Consider the following 13,521-nt stretch of genomic DNA (forward strand, 5'->3'; position numbering starts at 1 on the left):
ACATACACATACATATACATACATACATATATATACACATACATATATACACATATATATACGTACACATATATACACATATATATACGTACACATATATACACATATATATACGTACACATATATACACATATATATACGTACACATATATACACATATATATACGTACACATATATACATACACATATATATACATACACATATATATACATACACATATATACATACATGCATACATACATATGGGGGTCAGGGACTCCAATTTGGGAATCAGTGGCTTGTACAATGTCTGAGCCATGTTTACATATTGATTTGACACATATTTCACTTTATTTTAGTGTTGTTGATGAGTAATTGTGTAATTTAAGAATTCATTGTGTTATTCCTGATTGTGCTGTCCAACATGATATGACTCAGGAATAAACACTTGTCTTCTTTATTCAAGTGCTACAGTATACTACGTAGCAATTTTGGTTTTCCTCAGTTGCTTTGACTAAATCGTAATTAAAATGAACATATTTTAACCAAAATTAACACTCAATTTTTTTTCTATATGGGAGATAGCGTTGACAGGTTTTGGTTGTGACCATGGTGATATCACAATGTTTGTTTTTTAAAGTATAAAAAGTAGAGAACTATTCAGACCATAAGTGGTCTTGTTGCGCTCCACGTGTTCCCATAGTATAGCTGACCCTGCTCATTTTTTACTCATAGAGGATTTGACAAAACTGACAGAGTTGACCGTAACTCCAGAGATAAATATTCCTTAAAGTCATGGGATCCTTTGTCAGTTAATGCAGAATTTTTCTAACTTTTGGTGAGTTTGAAATGGTGATCCTTTGTTCCGGACAAGACAATTCCTGGCACAGAGCCGACATTGAACTGAATAATACAAACTAATATTTAGTAAACAAAAACCTATTTCCCCTTATAAAGTTCCCCTAAAAGTAATTTTAAGATCAAATTATTAAACAAAATACATTTAAAAAATGTTTTAAAAAAGTTGTTTCCCTGTCAGACAAGGGTTGTCCCAACCTTCAAGAATCCCGAAATATGAGCACATCTTGTTTGATGCCTTTCACACGAAATATCGTCCTGCTGCAATCCGTCAATTATTTAGTCGGAACTAGGGTTGACCGATATTTGGGGAGACCTCTTCTACCAGCTCCTACTCCAAATATTGCAAAATTTTGCGTTTTGCGGCATTAATTACTGAATAATTCCAGGCTGTGCCATTTATGTGCTATTTATGCTATTAGTCTCATTCTCATTAATGGCAAAATAATAAGGCTTCGTAAATTCATTTAGACTTTATTTTCAACATATTGATACAGCCTTAACTGAAAACTGCATAGTTTAGATTTGAAGTTCAAATAGCGTAAAGTCTTGCATATCACGATATATCATAAATGCCAAATATTCAAGTGAATCATATCGGCCCAACCCTACTCGGAACAGGTTTGATTGCGGAGTTCTCACAAATGCGAAAATAGACTGTTGGCCAAAAGAAAGTGTTCTCTGGGAGACGCGTTCTGCCACTGACAGGCTGTGCACGGCCACTGACAGGTTTGGTTGTGTAAATTCATAATTTAATACATTTCTCTTTCTTTGTACGTTTGCAATGCATCAGCGCAACAATTCCATCAATCTAGCACCACCAGCCAATGCGATCACACCAGAGTCATATACTCTCGCCATTCAAACTTTGCTGCCAGCTCATTGCCAACTACTGCTGCGGTCATTCTCAGTGGCAATATGTTGTTCAAAGTGGCTAGAGAGGACGCTGTAATGAGAGAGCAATAATATTGTAGCACTACAGTATACTGGCTAAGCTACTGAAAATATTATAACATGATTAAATCATGAAAGGAGGTTGGCTACGTTTGCTTCAGTTCCATCACATTGAAATAGAGAGGAATCGCAAAAATGTCACCGGCAGTTACTACTCGCACAGGTTGATCCTCATGACACTTGACTACATTTTTGTTATGCTCATTTCAGTAATAGATTTGTTGCCTTTTGAGAAATGTAACTTGTTAATTTGATTTAATTTCACAAAAATGTTACCTTCATTCACAAAGAGCATGTTTTACATCAAACACATTTTCACATCTCAAAAGGTTAAATAAATAAAACGACTAGAGTAGGTGCCTATTAAAAAGTGTTGGGTGCAGGGAGCGACAGTTGTTAAAACATTTTTAGCCTCTCCATTTCAGCGTGACGCATTATGCTCAACCTAGTTTCACTACAAAACAGCAAAAAAATTGCCAAAAATAATAGAATCGGCTCACCTGCTTTTACACCATCTAATGTACTGTATGCGAACAATTTCTACTTCCATTGTAAAAAAAGGGATGCAAGACGCACTTTGTGGAGCGACCATATAGTTGTTCCTTCTCTGATTAAAGAGATGAGTCCAGATAAACTAGGCCTTTAGGAAATTTTAACTAGTGTTATTTGACACGTAAAATAACGGAGACGACAACAACCTGAACGGCCTTCCATACAAACGCTTTTGCTGCGGTCATTCTCAGCGGCAATGTTGCTTCAAAGAGGGGAAACGCAAAACTATCGAAGGCTAAAACACTTGGACAAAAATATGGAAGGCTATCCAGGTCATAGACTTCTCATTATTTCTCAAAATTTGAAAATAATGAGAAGTCTATAACCTGGATAGCCTTCCATACTTTTGTCCAGGTGTTTTAGCCTTCGATAGTTTTACTGAACTATCTAACTATATGAAATGCAACAATTTAAGATTTTACTGAGTTACAGTTCATATAAGGAAATCAGTCATTTCAAATAAATTCGGCCCTAATATATGGATTTCACTTGACTGGGAATACAGAGACGCATCAGTTTATCAGAAATACCTTTAAAAAAAAAAAAATTTAAAGTAGGGGCGTGCATCAGAAAACCAGTCAGTATCTGGTGACCACCATTTGCCTCATGCAGTACGACATCTCCTTCACATAGCATTGATCAGGTTGCTGATTGTGGCCTGTGGAATGTTGTCCCACTCCTCTTCAATGGCTGTGCGAAGTTACTGGATATTGGCGGGAACTGGAACACACTGTCGATCCAAAGAATCCCAAACATACAGATCCTTGCAACATGGGACTGTGCATTATCAGGCTGAAACGTGATGGCGACGGATAAATAGCACGACAATGGGCCTCAGGATCTCGTTACGGTATACGTGCATTCGAATTACCATCGATAAAATGCAGTTGTGTTCATTTTCCATAGCTTATGTCTGCCCATACCATAACCCCACCGCCACCATAGGGCACTCCGTTCAATGTTGAAATCAGGAAACAGCTCACCGAGCCATACACATGGTCTGCGGTTGTGAGGCAGTTTGTAGGTACTGACAAATTCTCTAAATCGGCGGCAGTTTATGGTAGAGAAATGAACGTTCAATTCTCTGGCAACAGCTCTGGTGGACATTCCTGCAGTCAGCATGCCAATTGCATGCTCCCTCAAAACTTGAGACATTGTGGCATTGTGTTGTGTCACAAAACTGCACATTTTAGTGGCCTTTTATTGTCCCCAGCACAAGGTGCACCAGTGTAATGATCATGCTGTTTAATCAGCTTCTTGATAATCCATCCACCTAACAGCTGTGACATATCTTGGCAAAGTAGAAATGCTCCCTAACAGGAACGTAAACTTATTTGTGCACAAAATCTGAGAGAAATAAGATTTTACTGCACATGGATCTTATAGTCTTATCTTTTATTTCAGCTCATGAAACCAACACTTTACATGTTGCATTTTTGTTCAGTGTATATTACGAGTTTCCAAACTGTCATCGATGTTGACCTATGTGACGTTGTGCGAATATTTCAAAAAAGTGTGGGGGAAAACGCATCGGACTTGGTGTGAATGGTTTTGTGCATCAAAATTGAAAATCCAGTTTTTCTGGAATTCGTATGGGGGGGGGGGAAATGCAATAGTTTGAGAGACAGGGACTTTAATATTTAAAGGGCAGCGGGTAGCCTAGTGGTTAGAGAATTGGACCTGTAACTGAAAGGTTGCTGGATCAAAACCCCGAGCTGACAAAGTAAAAATCTGTCATTCTGCCCCTAAACAAGGCAGTTAACCCACTGTTGCCCGGTAGGCCATCATTGTAAATAAGAATTTGTTTTTAACTGACTTGTCTATTTAAATAAAGGTTAAATGAATAAATCTGTTGTTAGAGGCTTAATACACTGTTCTTTACACTGTGTCCTTTTCCTAAATTGGAATCTTCTTCTCAAAGAGTACACACGATTTAGAATGTCTTAATCCCTTTTCATACCCATCTGCCAGTACGCATTGCATTTCCACTACCCTTTCAGAGAGTTAGTGCTTATGTTACAAAGCCCTCAGTGTGTGAATTAGCCATCAGCAGGGAGAGGATAAGGGGGGCCAGAGGAGCAGAGGTGGGGGTCACTAACATCTCTGCCACAGGTCACAGAAGACTCCCCACACAGTGTTAAATAGTCAAGCGCAGAGCAGCTGAACTGGAGAGAATTTGATACTGGCTAGCTAAATGTGTTCAAGACTGCTTAATAATAACAACCGGCATGGCCAGAATCTGCTCAGAGGAGCAGAAGTAACAGGGGACTCAAACGCTAAGTCACCTGGTGAATGAGAGCGAGAAGAGGAGAGGGGGATTGTCACGGTGGGGTTAAGAGGAGGGATTAGCCTAACACTAGAGGAAAAAACAGATCAGATAAAGAGAGAAATATTTTGTCCATCTAGTGCCGCTCAACTCACCCCCATGGCAGCAAAGACAATGGCAAAGTTATCATCGCTGTAGTCCATCACATCCTTGGATTTCTTCACCAGGCCAGCCTGACGACAAATCTGGGCAGCAATCTGAGAATCAAAAAATACACAGGATTAAAAATGACGACGTCTTGAAACATTCACATTGATAAAACAGCCAGTCTATTAAAAATGACTGGACATCAGCGAGCGCCCCGTCCAGCTTGCTACAGGAGCGGTGTTTGTGTGTGTGCACATGAGTATGCATGTTTGTGGGGTGTTTGGGTATGCATAGTTGAAGAACAACTCTGTGATTAGGAATCGAGAGGGGAGGAATTTCACGCTTAATGTAATGGTTGCCACCTGTTGATCCGGGCTGACCTCTCATTGCACCCTGAGCTGAGACACCTGGCCCAGAGAACCATGGCAAAAATGACCCCATGACATCTGTTTAATGAAACGAGAAGCGCTTTATAACATTCCAGTGACGCGAGAAGTCGACCAGCATCATTAGTCAGACAAGGCGTACCCTGTTCACTGTTTTTAGTACAGTGGGACACTACAGTGGGCTCTCTATCCAACTGCCCTCTTTTGATCATGCACTTCCCGATTGGAGGATCATTATTTTATTCCCATTCAAAAAATTTGCTAATCAAAAATAATCACACAAAAAATGTTTTAAATGTACACACACCACCCAAAATCAGTGTCATCCTGTTGCTTCAGTGGGATTCTATGCATTTGACTGAGGCTCCCCCTCCGCCAGAATCTGATCGCGCATATTTCAGTTTGGCAGTCCGCCCTGACCAACAACACAGCTTTCTGTGAACACAGAAAAAAAACTCAAGTGTTGGGCCTCCATTGTCTGGCCTGAAGGTCATAATGAGGCTGTTTGCAGACTGTGATGGCTGGTGAGAGGACAGCCACCTCAAGCGTTAAGGGCCTCATGGCTGGGCTACCGATCCTATATTAATCAGTGCCCTTCACACGATCGCCTAATCCCCTCTCGCCATCATTGTCTTATTGGTTTAATTCGTTTCCCAGTTCAACCAGGGGGCATCAGCTCTCTCTCGAAGGCCTTAGAAAATAGCCTCCCTTCATCCATGGAAAACCATGGCCACTGTCTGATATGACAATATGAACTATCGAAACTATTAATCTCATTTCCAAATCAAAATGTGCAATAGTCCTTTAACACTGATATTTCTCATCTTGTCCCTGAGATTTAGTAGAGAATGATCAAACTAACACCAAACGAGGCTTGTAATAAGAACATGTTGGAATGGAGAAAGATTTTGACTTCCTTGACACTACCCAGCACCTTGCCCCTATGTCATGCCATAAGTCACAAGATTGAGTTAGATGAAGAAAAAAAAGTCAAGCTGGCAATGAGCAACAGATCTTTTTCATTCCTCTCTTTTCAGGTTCAGTCAAAGGTAAAACCCTGATGAAGGCTAAAATACATTAGTTTTAACAATAAATAAGCATTTATCAACTTCCACTGTCCTCTATGAGTTGTTAAATGTCCTATTAATTTGAATTCACTCAAAGTAGGCTGTCACTTTATCACAATAAGATAACTATTCCAATAAATCAGATAAGCAAATCGGGGGGGGGGTATTTTTAGACAGATTAGGAAGTCCAGATGGCTGCCATGTGCCGATAACTAACACACTGACACAGAGGCATGGCTCTGAGTCACGCTTTCATGACACGATAACATCAACTTAAAACTAAATCTGACATATTCAAAAGATTTTTAAGTAGTGCCTTAGAATATGGTATTATGCCAACTTCAGGTTTCTCTTTAGTAGGTTTAATGTGTTCATACCATTGCCTAAATAAGCTGTTAATAACATAAGCCTAAAATTAAATGGAGAACAAGCATCTAGTTAACAGTGTGCCTGACACACAGACTATCAATTGTGACAGGCACATGATTGTGAGAAAACGACATGTATGCCATTAAGCAGTGCATACATTTTTATGTATGAGTGGCCTCAGCAGGAATCAAACCTACACCTCTTGGCACTGCAAGCACCATGCTCTACCAGCTGAACCACACAGGACACAAGACCTATGCTCTCAATTGACTCCAAGTAGTCCAATATGTAGGCAGTAAAATTATTAAATGTGTTTGGCATTCTGAAGTCCTGTGTGTGGAGATGGAGACAGGGTGAGGCAAGGCTCTGTGTGAAATAAGAAAACGCCCTCCACAGGCAGTAAAATGTCAAAGTGGATTTTTGAGATGTCCCCCTGACCCACTTCCCCGTTTCTGCCAGTTCCTGCACCACAGGGCCAAAACAATAAAATATTCTCAGCCCATTAGCACTAATAATTTAAACACACATACATGCATGCATTCACTTGCACACTTAAGTGCGGGCACACTCCACACGGGGTGTTTGACAGAAAAAATAAAGCACAGAAGAATAGATTACTACAAACCAAAACAGATGACACTAAATTAGAATCCCCTGGCTGCGATAATGCAAATTGCTGAGGTGTCCAACAGAATAAACTGCCTCATGTTACAGATCACATTGTTCAGTTAGTGTTTGAAAGTCCTCTCCCATGCTATTGAATGAGGTTAAAAAATGGCAAGCTTAAGGCACATATAGCCTATTTGTTTGTGTGGCCTAGCCTTGTCAGAGCTAGCGTCTCCATCGTACCTCGTTGTGGGGGAGGCCAGCGGCAGAAAAGATGGGGATCTTCTGACCTCGAGCAATGCTGTTCATCCCATCGATGGCAGAAATACCAGTCTGGATCATCTCCTCAGGGTAGATACGGCACTGAGGGTTGATGGGTTGGCCTGGGACAGGTCACAAGCAGAGGTTCAGAAACACAAACCAGAGGGTAAGCCACTTCCATCCCAGGTATTGGCCAGGTAGAAGTAATATACAGTGCCCTCCATTAATATTGGCACCCTTGATAATTATGAGCAAAACGGGCTGTGAAAAATGCCTTTGCTCTTTATCTTCCTGGTCTTTCACTCAAAATATTCACAAAAATCAAACATTTAATTGAAGTAAAATGATTGAAATAAATACATGTAAAAAATATTTTTCTCTAAAAATGTGACACAACTATTGGCACACCCCAAGAAATTCTTATGAGTAAAATCTAACTGCAGTATATTCCCATTCCCATTTTACATTTAAGTTCACCTGAGTTATTAGGAACACTTAAGTGGTAAGCCATGACTTCCTGTTTCACTGGGGTATAAATATGAGATGACACACAGGCCAAGTTCCCATAGTCATCCATCACTATCGGAAAGACCCAAGAATATGTGCTCTCCTCTTCAACTCATCCCAGGTTTTCTATGGGGTTTAGGTCAAAGGACTGGGATGGCCATGGTAAAACCTTGATTCTGTGTTCAGTGAACCATTTTTGTGTTGATTTTGAGGTTTGCTTTGGCTCATTGTCCTGCTGGAAGATCCAACCACGGGTGCCAATACTAGTGGAGGGCACTGTAATATATATAAAATGGTAGAGTTGGCCTCATAATAGTTTCAATTCAGCTATTTAAACTATGTGTAGTTGCACACAAGTAAACTAGGGTTTAGAAAATAAAATTAAAGAAGTACACGTGTGGGAGATGTAGGAAATCCCCAAAAGGTTTCACATCAATACATGGTCGGAAGATGGAACAAAAGGTCAAAACGGAAGTCAGGGTCAAACACATTGTTGCCTTTAAGATGGCAGACTCATGACCCTCTTCAGGTCATCTATTCATTGGGATGCCATGCCTACACGATGGCACCCTACACGTGAAAAGGGACTCGGGATGGGATCAACAGTCAATATAAGAGACAGAGTTTGGCCTTGTGGCAGTGCGATACAACTAAAGACTGAAATCACACTATACAAGCTCAAATATAGCTTCATCTAGGTCCACTAGCAGAGTAGAGATGGAAGCTTATCCGTTGTGAGCTCAGTATATTATGATTATCGTCAAGGTACCATGGTTCTATTTTTTTTTTATCATGTCAGGGTCAATTTCATTTCACCACAGACAATGTTATCAAGGAATATTTTTCACTTGGTGAATGAAGTGAACTATAGCTCCATTCTACCCATGATATCCAGGTAGTCTTCAGCCAGCACAGTGGGGCCACGGTCAATGGGCTTGCCTGAGCCATTGAAAACACGTCCTGAAATGAAAAAGCATAAGACATTCTCTATTGGTTTCATTTCATAGTACATGGACTGCCATCAACATAATTCACTCTGCCTCTAATTCCTTAATAAATATGAGTAGTTATTTCAGGTGCCAGCCAATAGTGGAGATACTGTATCTAATATTTTCATTCATTTTAGGCCCATTACTCAGAATACTCTAGCAACAAATGGTTCGCTCTACTATTCAAATACACCCGACCTTGAGTCCCAATGATGTGGTTTGATATTTACAAAAGGTCATACAAGCCTTAGATTTCCTTCAATGTTTTTGTTCCCCTAAGTCACGTGTGGGGAAGACTCAATGCAGGACTCAAATTGAGGAATTAACAGAGGGGAGGTAAAAATGGAGCAGAACAATTGTATTAAGCACACTAAGAGAGTAAAGCTTACAGGGTATGTTCTTCTTTGTGTGAGAAAGGGGGAGGAGGAAACAGTTATACAGATTGATGAAAACACATGTAGAGCAGCCTAATTAAGTCTTAATCAGTAGTGGATTTCATGCTTTCTCCTGCCTAGCACCCACGGGATGCCACTCAGCTTGTTGGAGGGCTCATCTTACCCAGCATGTCCTCAGACACAGGTGTGCGCAGGATGTCACCGGTGAACTCACAGGCCGTCTTCTTGGCATCAATACCAGATGTCCCCTCAAACACCTGAAAATGACATTAAAACAGGAACTTTCAATTGTTTGTGGTGGGTACGCGCGTTTGTGTGTGTGCGGGGTGGGGCTCACCTGTACGACAGCCTTGGTGCCAATCACCTCCAGCACCTGGCCACTCCTCCTGGTGCCATCAGGTAAAGTCAGATGTACAATCTCAGCATACCTGGGAAACTGCCACATAAGATGGAAAAACATCATTTAACAAACATGTTTCTTACGGTCTTTCAAAACAGGAAACATACACAGCCATCAAAGGCTATCCCTGCAGAGAATAAGAATATCAATACACAAGCCAGAACACAAATTACTATAGAGCAGTAATCTCGGAAACCCACCCCAAAAATCTGGCATAATTGCATCAGATGCTCGATTAAATTCTGGGGGGGGTGGCGACGTTAAAGGGAAGATAAAACGCAATTTGCGAAGTCCCCCACCCCCCTTTAACGGAAACTCTCTGCAAGTTTCCGGCAAGTCTATGGGCCAAATGTCCCCTCCCCTTCCGAAATTCAAATGATGCGAGCATTGAGATATCGTGATTAGTCCAAATGATCAGTGACGAACAATCTGCATACCGGAACACAGTTCCTCATTATCAGTCACATGCCACAGCCTGTTGACAGACGTTACCAGGTATGTTACGTGCGTCTGTCCACGAGAGATTAATAGAGAAGTAATGTTACTTCCTCAGTCACCTTCACATTATCCAGAATCACCAGGGGTCCATTTACTCCAGACACAGTAGAATAAGCTGAAATAGAGAAGAACAGTCCATTTGTTTTGCATCGCGAACCACGTTTTAATCCAAAGTTTTTATGCTAGTCAAGTCGTACCGTATGGAGATATAAAAAAAAAATCACGACAGCTGCGAAGGAAACAGGAAGTTTCGGTACAACTTTATATGCAGACAGATAATTTGTTTGTTTGACATGGTGGGATCTTTCTGTGTCTAAAATTTGATTATGCGAGAAATGTCAGTTGAATCTCCTTTATGCGCAAATATTGATATAATAACCATCACAACGAAGTAAACTTGAAGTCACGATGATATGGTGTGTGGTCCACCCACTGGGGAAATCATGCAGTTTATTAGGCTACAGATTAAATAAATTATAATGAACTTCACAGCGTGAAAGTGGACAGTGATGAGCTTGATGCACCAATCAAATAAATGTCAAGGTCTTATTCTGGCGACAAGGTCGATGCTTGACTGTCGTTTGACAAATATTCTTGCTCTTATGCATAATAATCTCATGTAGACTAGCCTTCCAGCACAGCATCTGCAAGCTGATGGCCAGAGCACATGCCAGAGTAGGTACATTTGCTATTTAACGCAACAGTTTGTGACAAAACTAAATCAGGTAGAGTTGAAAATGCAGTGGAAACGCATTGAACTTTGATTGGGTACAAGAAAACTTCAGCGAAAAAGTACATTGTGTGTGCGCTGTTATCACGCACTGTTTTTTAACCGCATCAAATCAGTTCGGTGGAAACACACCACTGGTGGGAAAATGTTATATTTTCTTTATTCAGATTTCAAATATTCACATGAAAATATGTCTCTAATTTGATGGAAAACTAGCTATATAGGCAAAATTGTTTTGCTTGCAAGTAGATCAAAACCATGACCTTCAGTATAGGGGGGGGGGAACATGAAAAACATGTCCACCAGACCCAAGAGTGGGCTTAATGTTAGACAAGAGATGCGACACCTTTGAACTAAAAATGTTAAAAGCAATAGTGACGGAGGTTAAGAAAGGGGCATGGCTTTTTTTGCATGAAAGCCAACAATCATATGGTAATAAGTAGGCTAGTGTTTTTTAAGGATACCTATGTTAGTAATTACAAAGTGACCTTTCGTAAAGGGGTTTAAATGGCTTTCATGCATTTCATGGCCAAATGTCAAGGCCAGGCAAATGTAAAGGAAAATACATGAAATATAGGCACTTTGAACACAAGGGTAAAATTGTATTTACCTAGACCAAAGTCTACAATTTCTTAAACAATAGGACAGACATGCAAAGGTGATTGTTATGGGAATTAGTGAATTTCGTTGAATTACAAGGTAGCACAATCCATTCATTAATTCATTCCCTGTACTCACATTCACTCCACTTTTGCAAACTTGTTAGGATTTTTGGCTCCAACAATCTTTTGTCTGTGCAATTAGCCTAATTATTAATTCCTTAAAATTACTTTCACCCATCTCCAAAAAAATAAAAAAAAATCAGCTTTAGGCAGATCAAGGATTCAGCACTCTTTTGTGATTCAGCACCCTAAACCCCAATAAATACACATATTAGAACACTAACCGCCTCAGGGAGGGATGTGGCCCCTAAGGGCCAGGAGCTCTACACAACCACAGTGCTCAAAGCCCTCCCAAACCGACTTCCTACTACAGCATGGGTGCATGGGCCCATTTCCTGCTTCCAAAATACCAAAACGCACACCATCAAAATTATCACAAAACAAGGCAAACTAGGCGATCAAGCATGTTTTAGCCTTTTGTGACTAGGGGGCAGTATTTTCATTTTTGGAAAAATAACGTTCCCGTAGTAAACAGGATATTTTTTCAGGACAATTGACAGCTTAGGACAGAAAACACTTAAGTTTCCAAAACTGTAAAAATATTGTCTGTGAGTATAACAGAACTGATAAAATCCAATCCGGAAGTGACTCATATTTTGAAAGCTCTGCGTTCCAATGCGTCCCTATTGAGCTGTGAATGGGCTATCAACCAGAACTTTTTCTCCGTATTCCCCAAGGTGTCTACAGCATTGTGACGTAGTTTTACGCATTTATGTTGAAGAATACCAGTAAGCAGCTACATTGCGCAACTGGTCACCTGATTGCTCCCAGAGTGATTCTTGCGTAAAATACAGAGGTAGCCATTATTCCACTCGGTCCTACTGAAAAACCAATTGTCCCGGTGGATATATTATCGAATAGATATTTGAAAAACACCTTGAGGATTGATTATAAACCACGTTTGCCATGCTTCTGTCGATATTATGGAGCTAATTTGGAATATTTTTCAGCGTTTTTGTGACTGCAATTTCCGGGCGATTTCTCAGCCAAACGTGAAGAACAAACAGAGCTATTTCGCCTACAAAAATAATATTTTGGGAAAAAAGGAACATTGGCTATCTAACTGGGAGTCTCGTGGGTGAAAACATCCGAAGCTCAAAGGTAAACGATTTAATTTGATTGCTTTTCTGATTTCCGTGACCAAGTTACCAAGTTCTTTCGATAAACTTACACAAATGCTTGTCTAGCTTTAGCTGTAAAGCATATCTTGAACATCTGAGATGACAGGGTGATTAACAAAAGGCTAAGCTGCATCTCAATATATTTCACTTGTGATTTTCATGAATAGGAATATTTTCTAGGAATATTTATGTTCGTTGCGTTATGCTAATTAGTGTCAGTCGATGATTACGCTCCCGCACCTGGGATGAGGAGTTACTAGAGGTTCAAAAACTCAAGAAAACCCCCCCAAAAATGTTTTGGTGGATCTTTAAATCTGAACTAGGAATTTTAACCCAATGAGTCTCACCGTAATGCCTGTGCGTTTTGGACTTCTAACCACTTTTAAACATTGCGTGTTCATCTGCATCCGTAGATACCAACCATTAGTCAACGTGATTAACGGGGGCTGAGCTAGAGTGATGTTTATGAGACAAGGGTGGATCCCGGCCTTTTTACTAAAATGTCTGTTGAGTCCGAATGGTTTGAGCTACAAACTATTAAAAAGTTGACACCCTCTCGAACACGCACATATATGACAGTTACAAGCATGGTTAGAAGGTAAGCGGTTCTTCTACTTAGAAGACAATAGGAAATTCTAGGGCATTGTGTCTGTATTACTGTAATAAACTAACAGTTGTGGTCAAACTCCAAACAGTTGTCACTGACTAGTTG

At 40.2% G+C, this 13,521-nt stretch overlaps 1 protein-coding gene across 2 annotated transcripts in view; it reads right to left on the bottom strand.

The window, feature by feature from the left end:
- atp6v1ba (ATPase, H+ transporting, lysosomal, V1 subunit B, member a) overlaps positions 1-13,521 on the bottom strand; it is a 44,221-nt gene that overhangs the window by 14,047 nt on the left and 16,653 nt on the right. The window contains exons 2-7 of one of the 2 annotated variants that reach the window (XM_031823456.1): positions 10,296-10,351; positions 9,676-9,774; positions 9,502-9,595; positions 8,837-8,914; positions 7,430-7,569; positions 4,767-4,868 (exon numbers count right to left, since the gene is read on the bottom strand). In XM_031823456.1, the coding sequence (XP_031679316.1) occupies positions 4,767-4,868; positions 7,430-7,569; positions 8,837-8,914; positions 9,502-9,595; positions 9,676-9,774; positions 10,296-10,351 (569 nt within the window). The remainder of the gene's footprint in view (positions 1-4,766; positions 4,869-7,429; positions 7,570-8,836; positions 8,915-9,501; positions 9,596-9,675; positions 9,775-10,295; positions 10,352-13,521) is intronic. The other variant, XM_031823457.1, reaches the window with a different exon arrangement.

Source organism: Oncorhynchus kisutch, linkage group LG4 (assembly GCF_002021735.2).
Source record: "Oncorhynchus kisutch isolate 150728-3 linkage group LG4, Okis_V2, whole genome shotgun sequence".
NCBI lineage: Eukaryota > Metazoa > Chordata > Actinopteri > Salmoniformes > Salmonidae > Oncorhynchus > Oncorhynchus kisutch.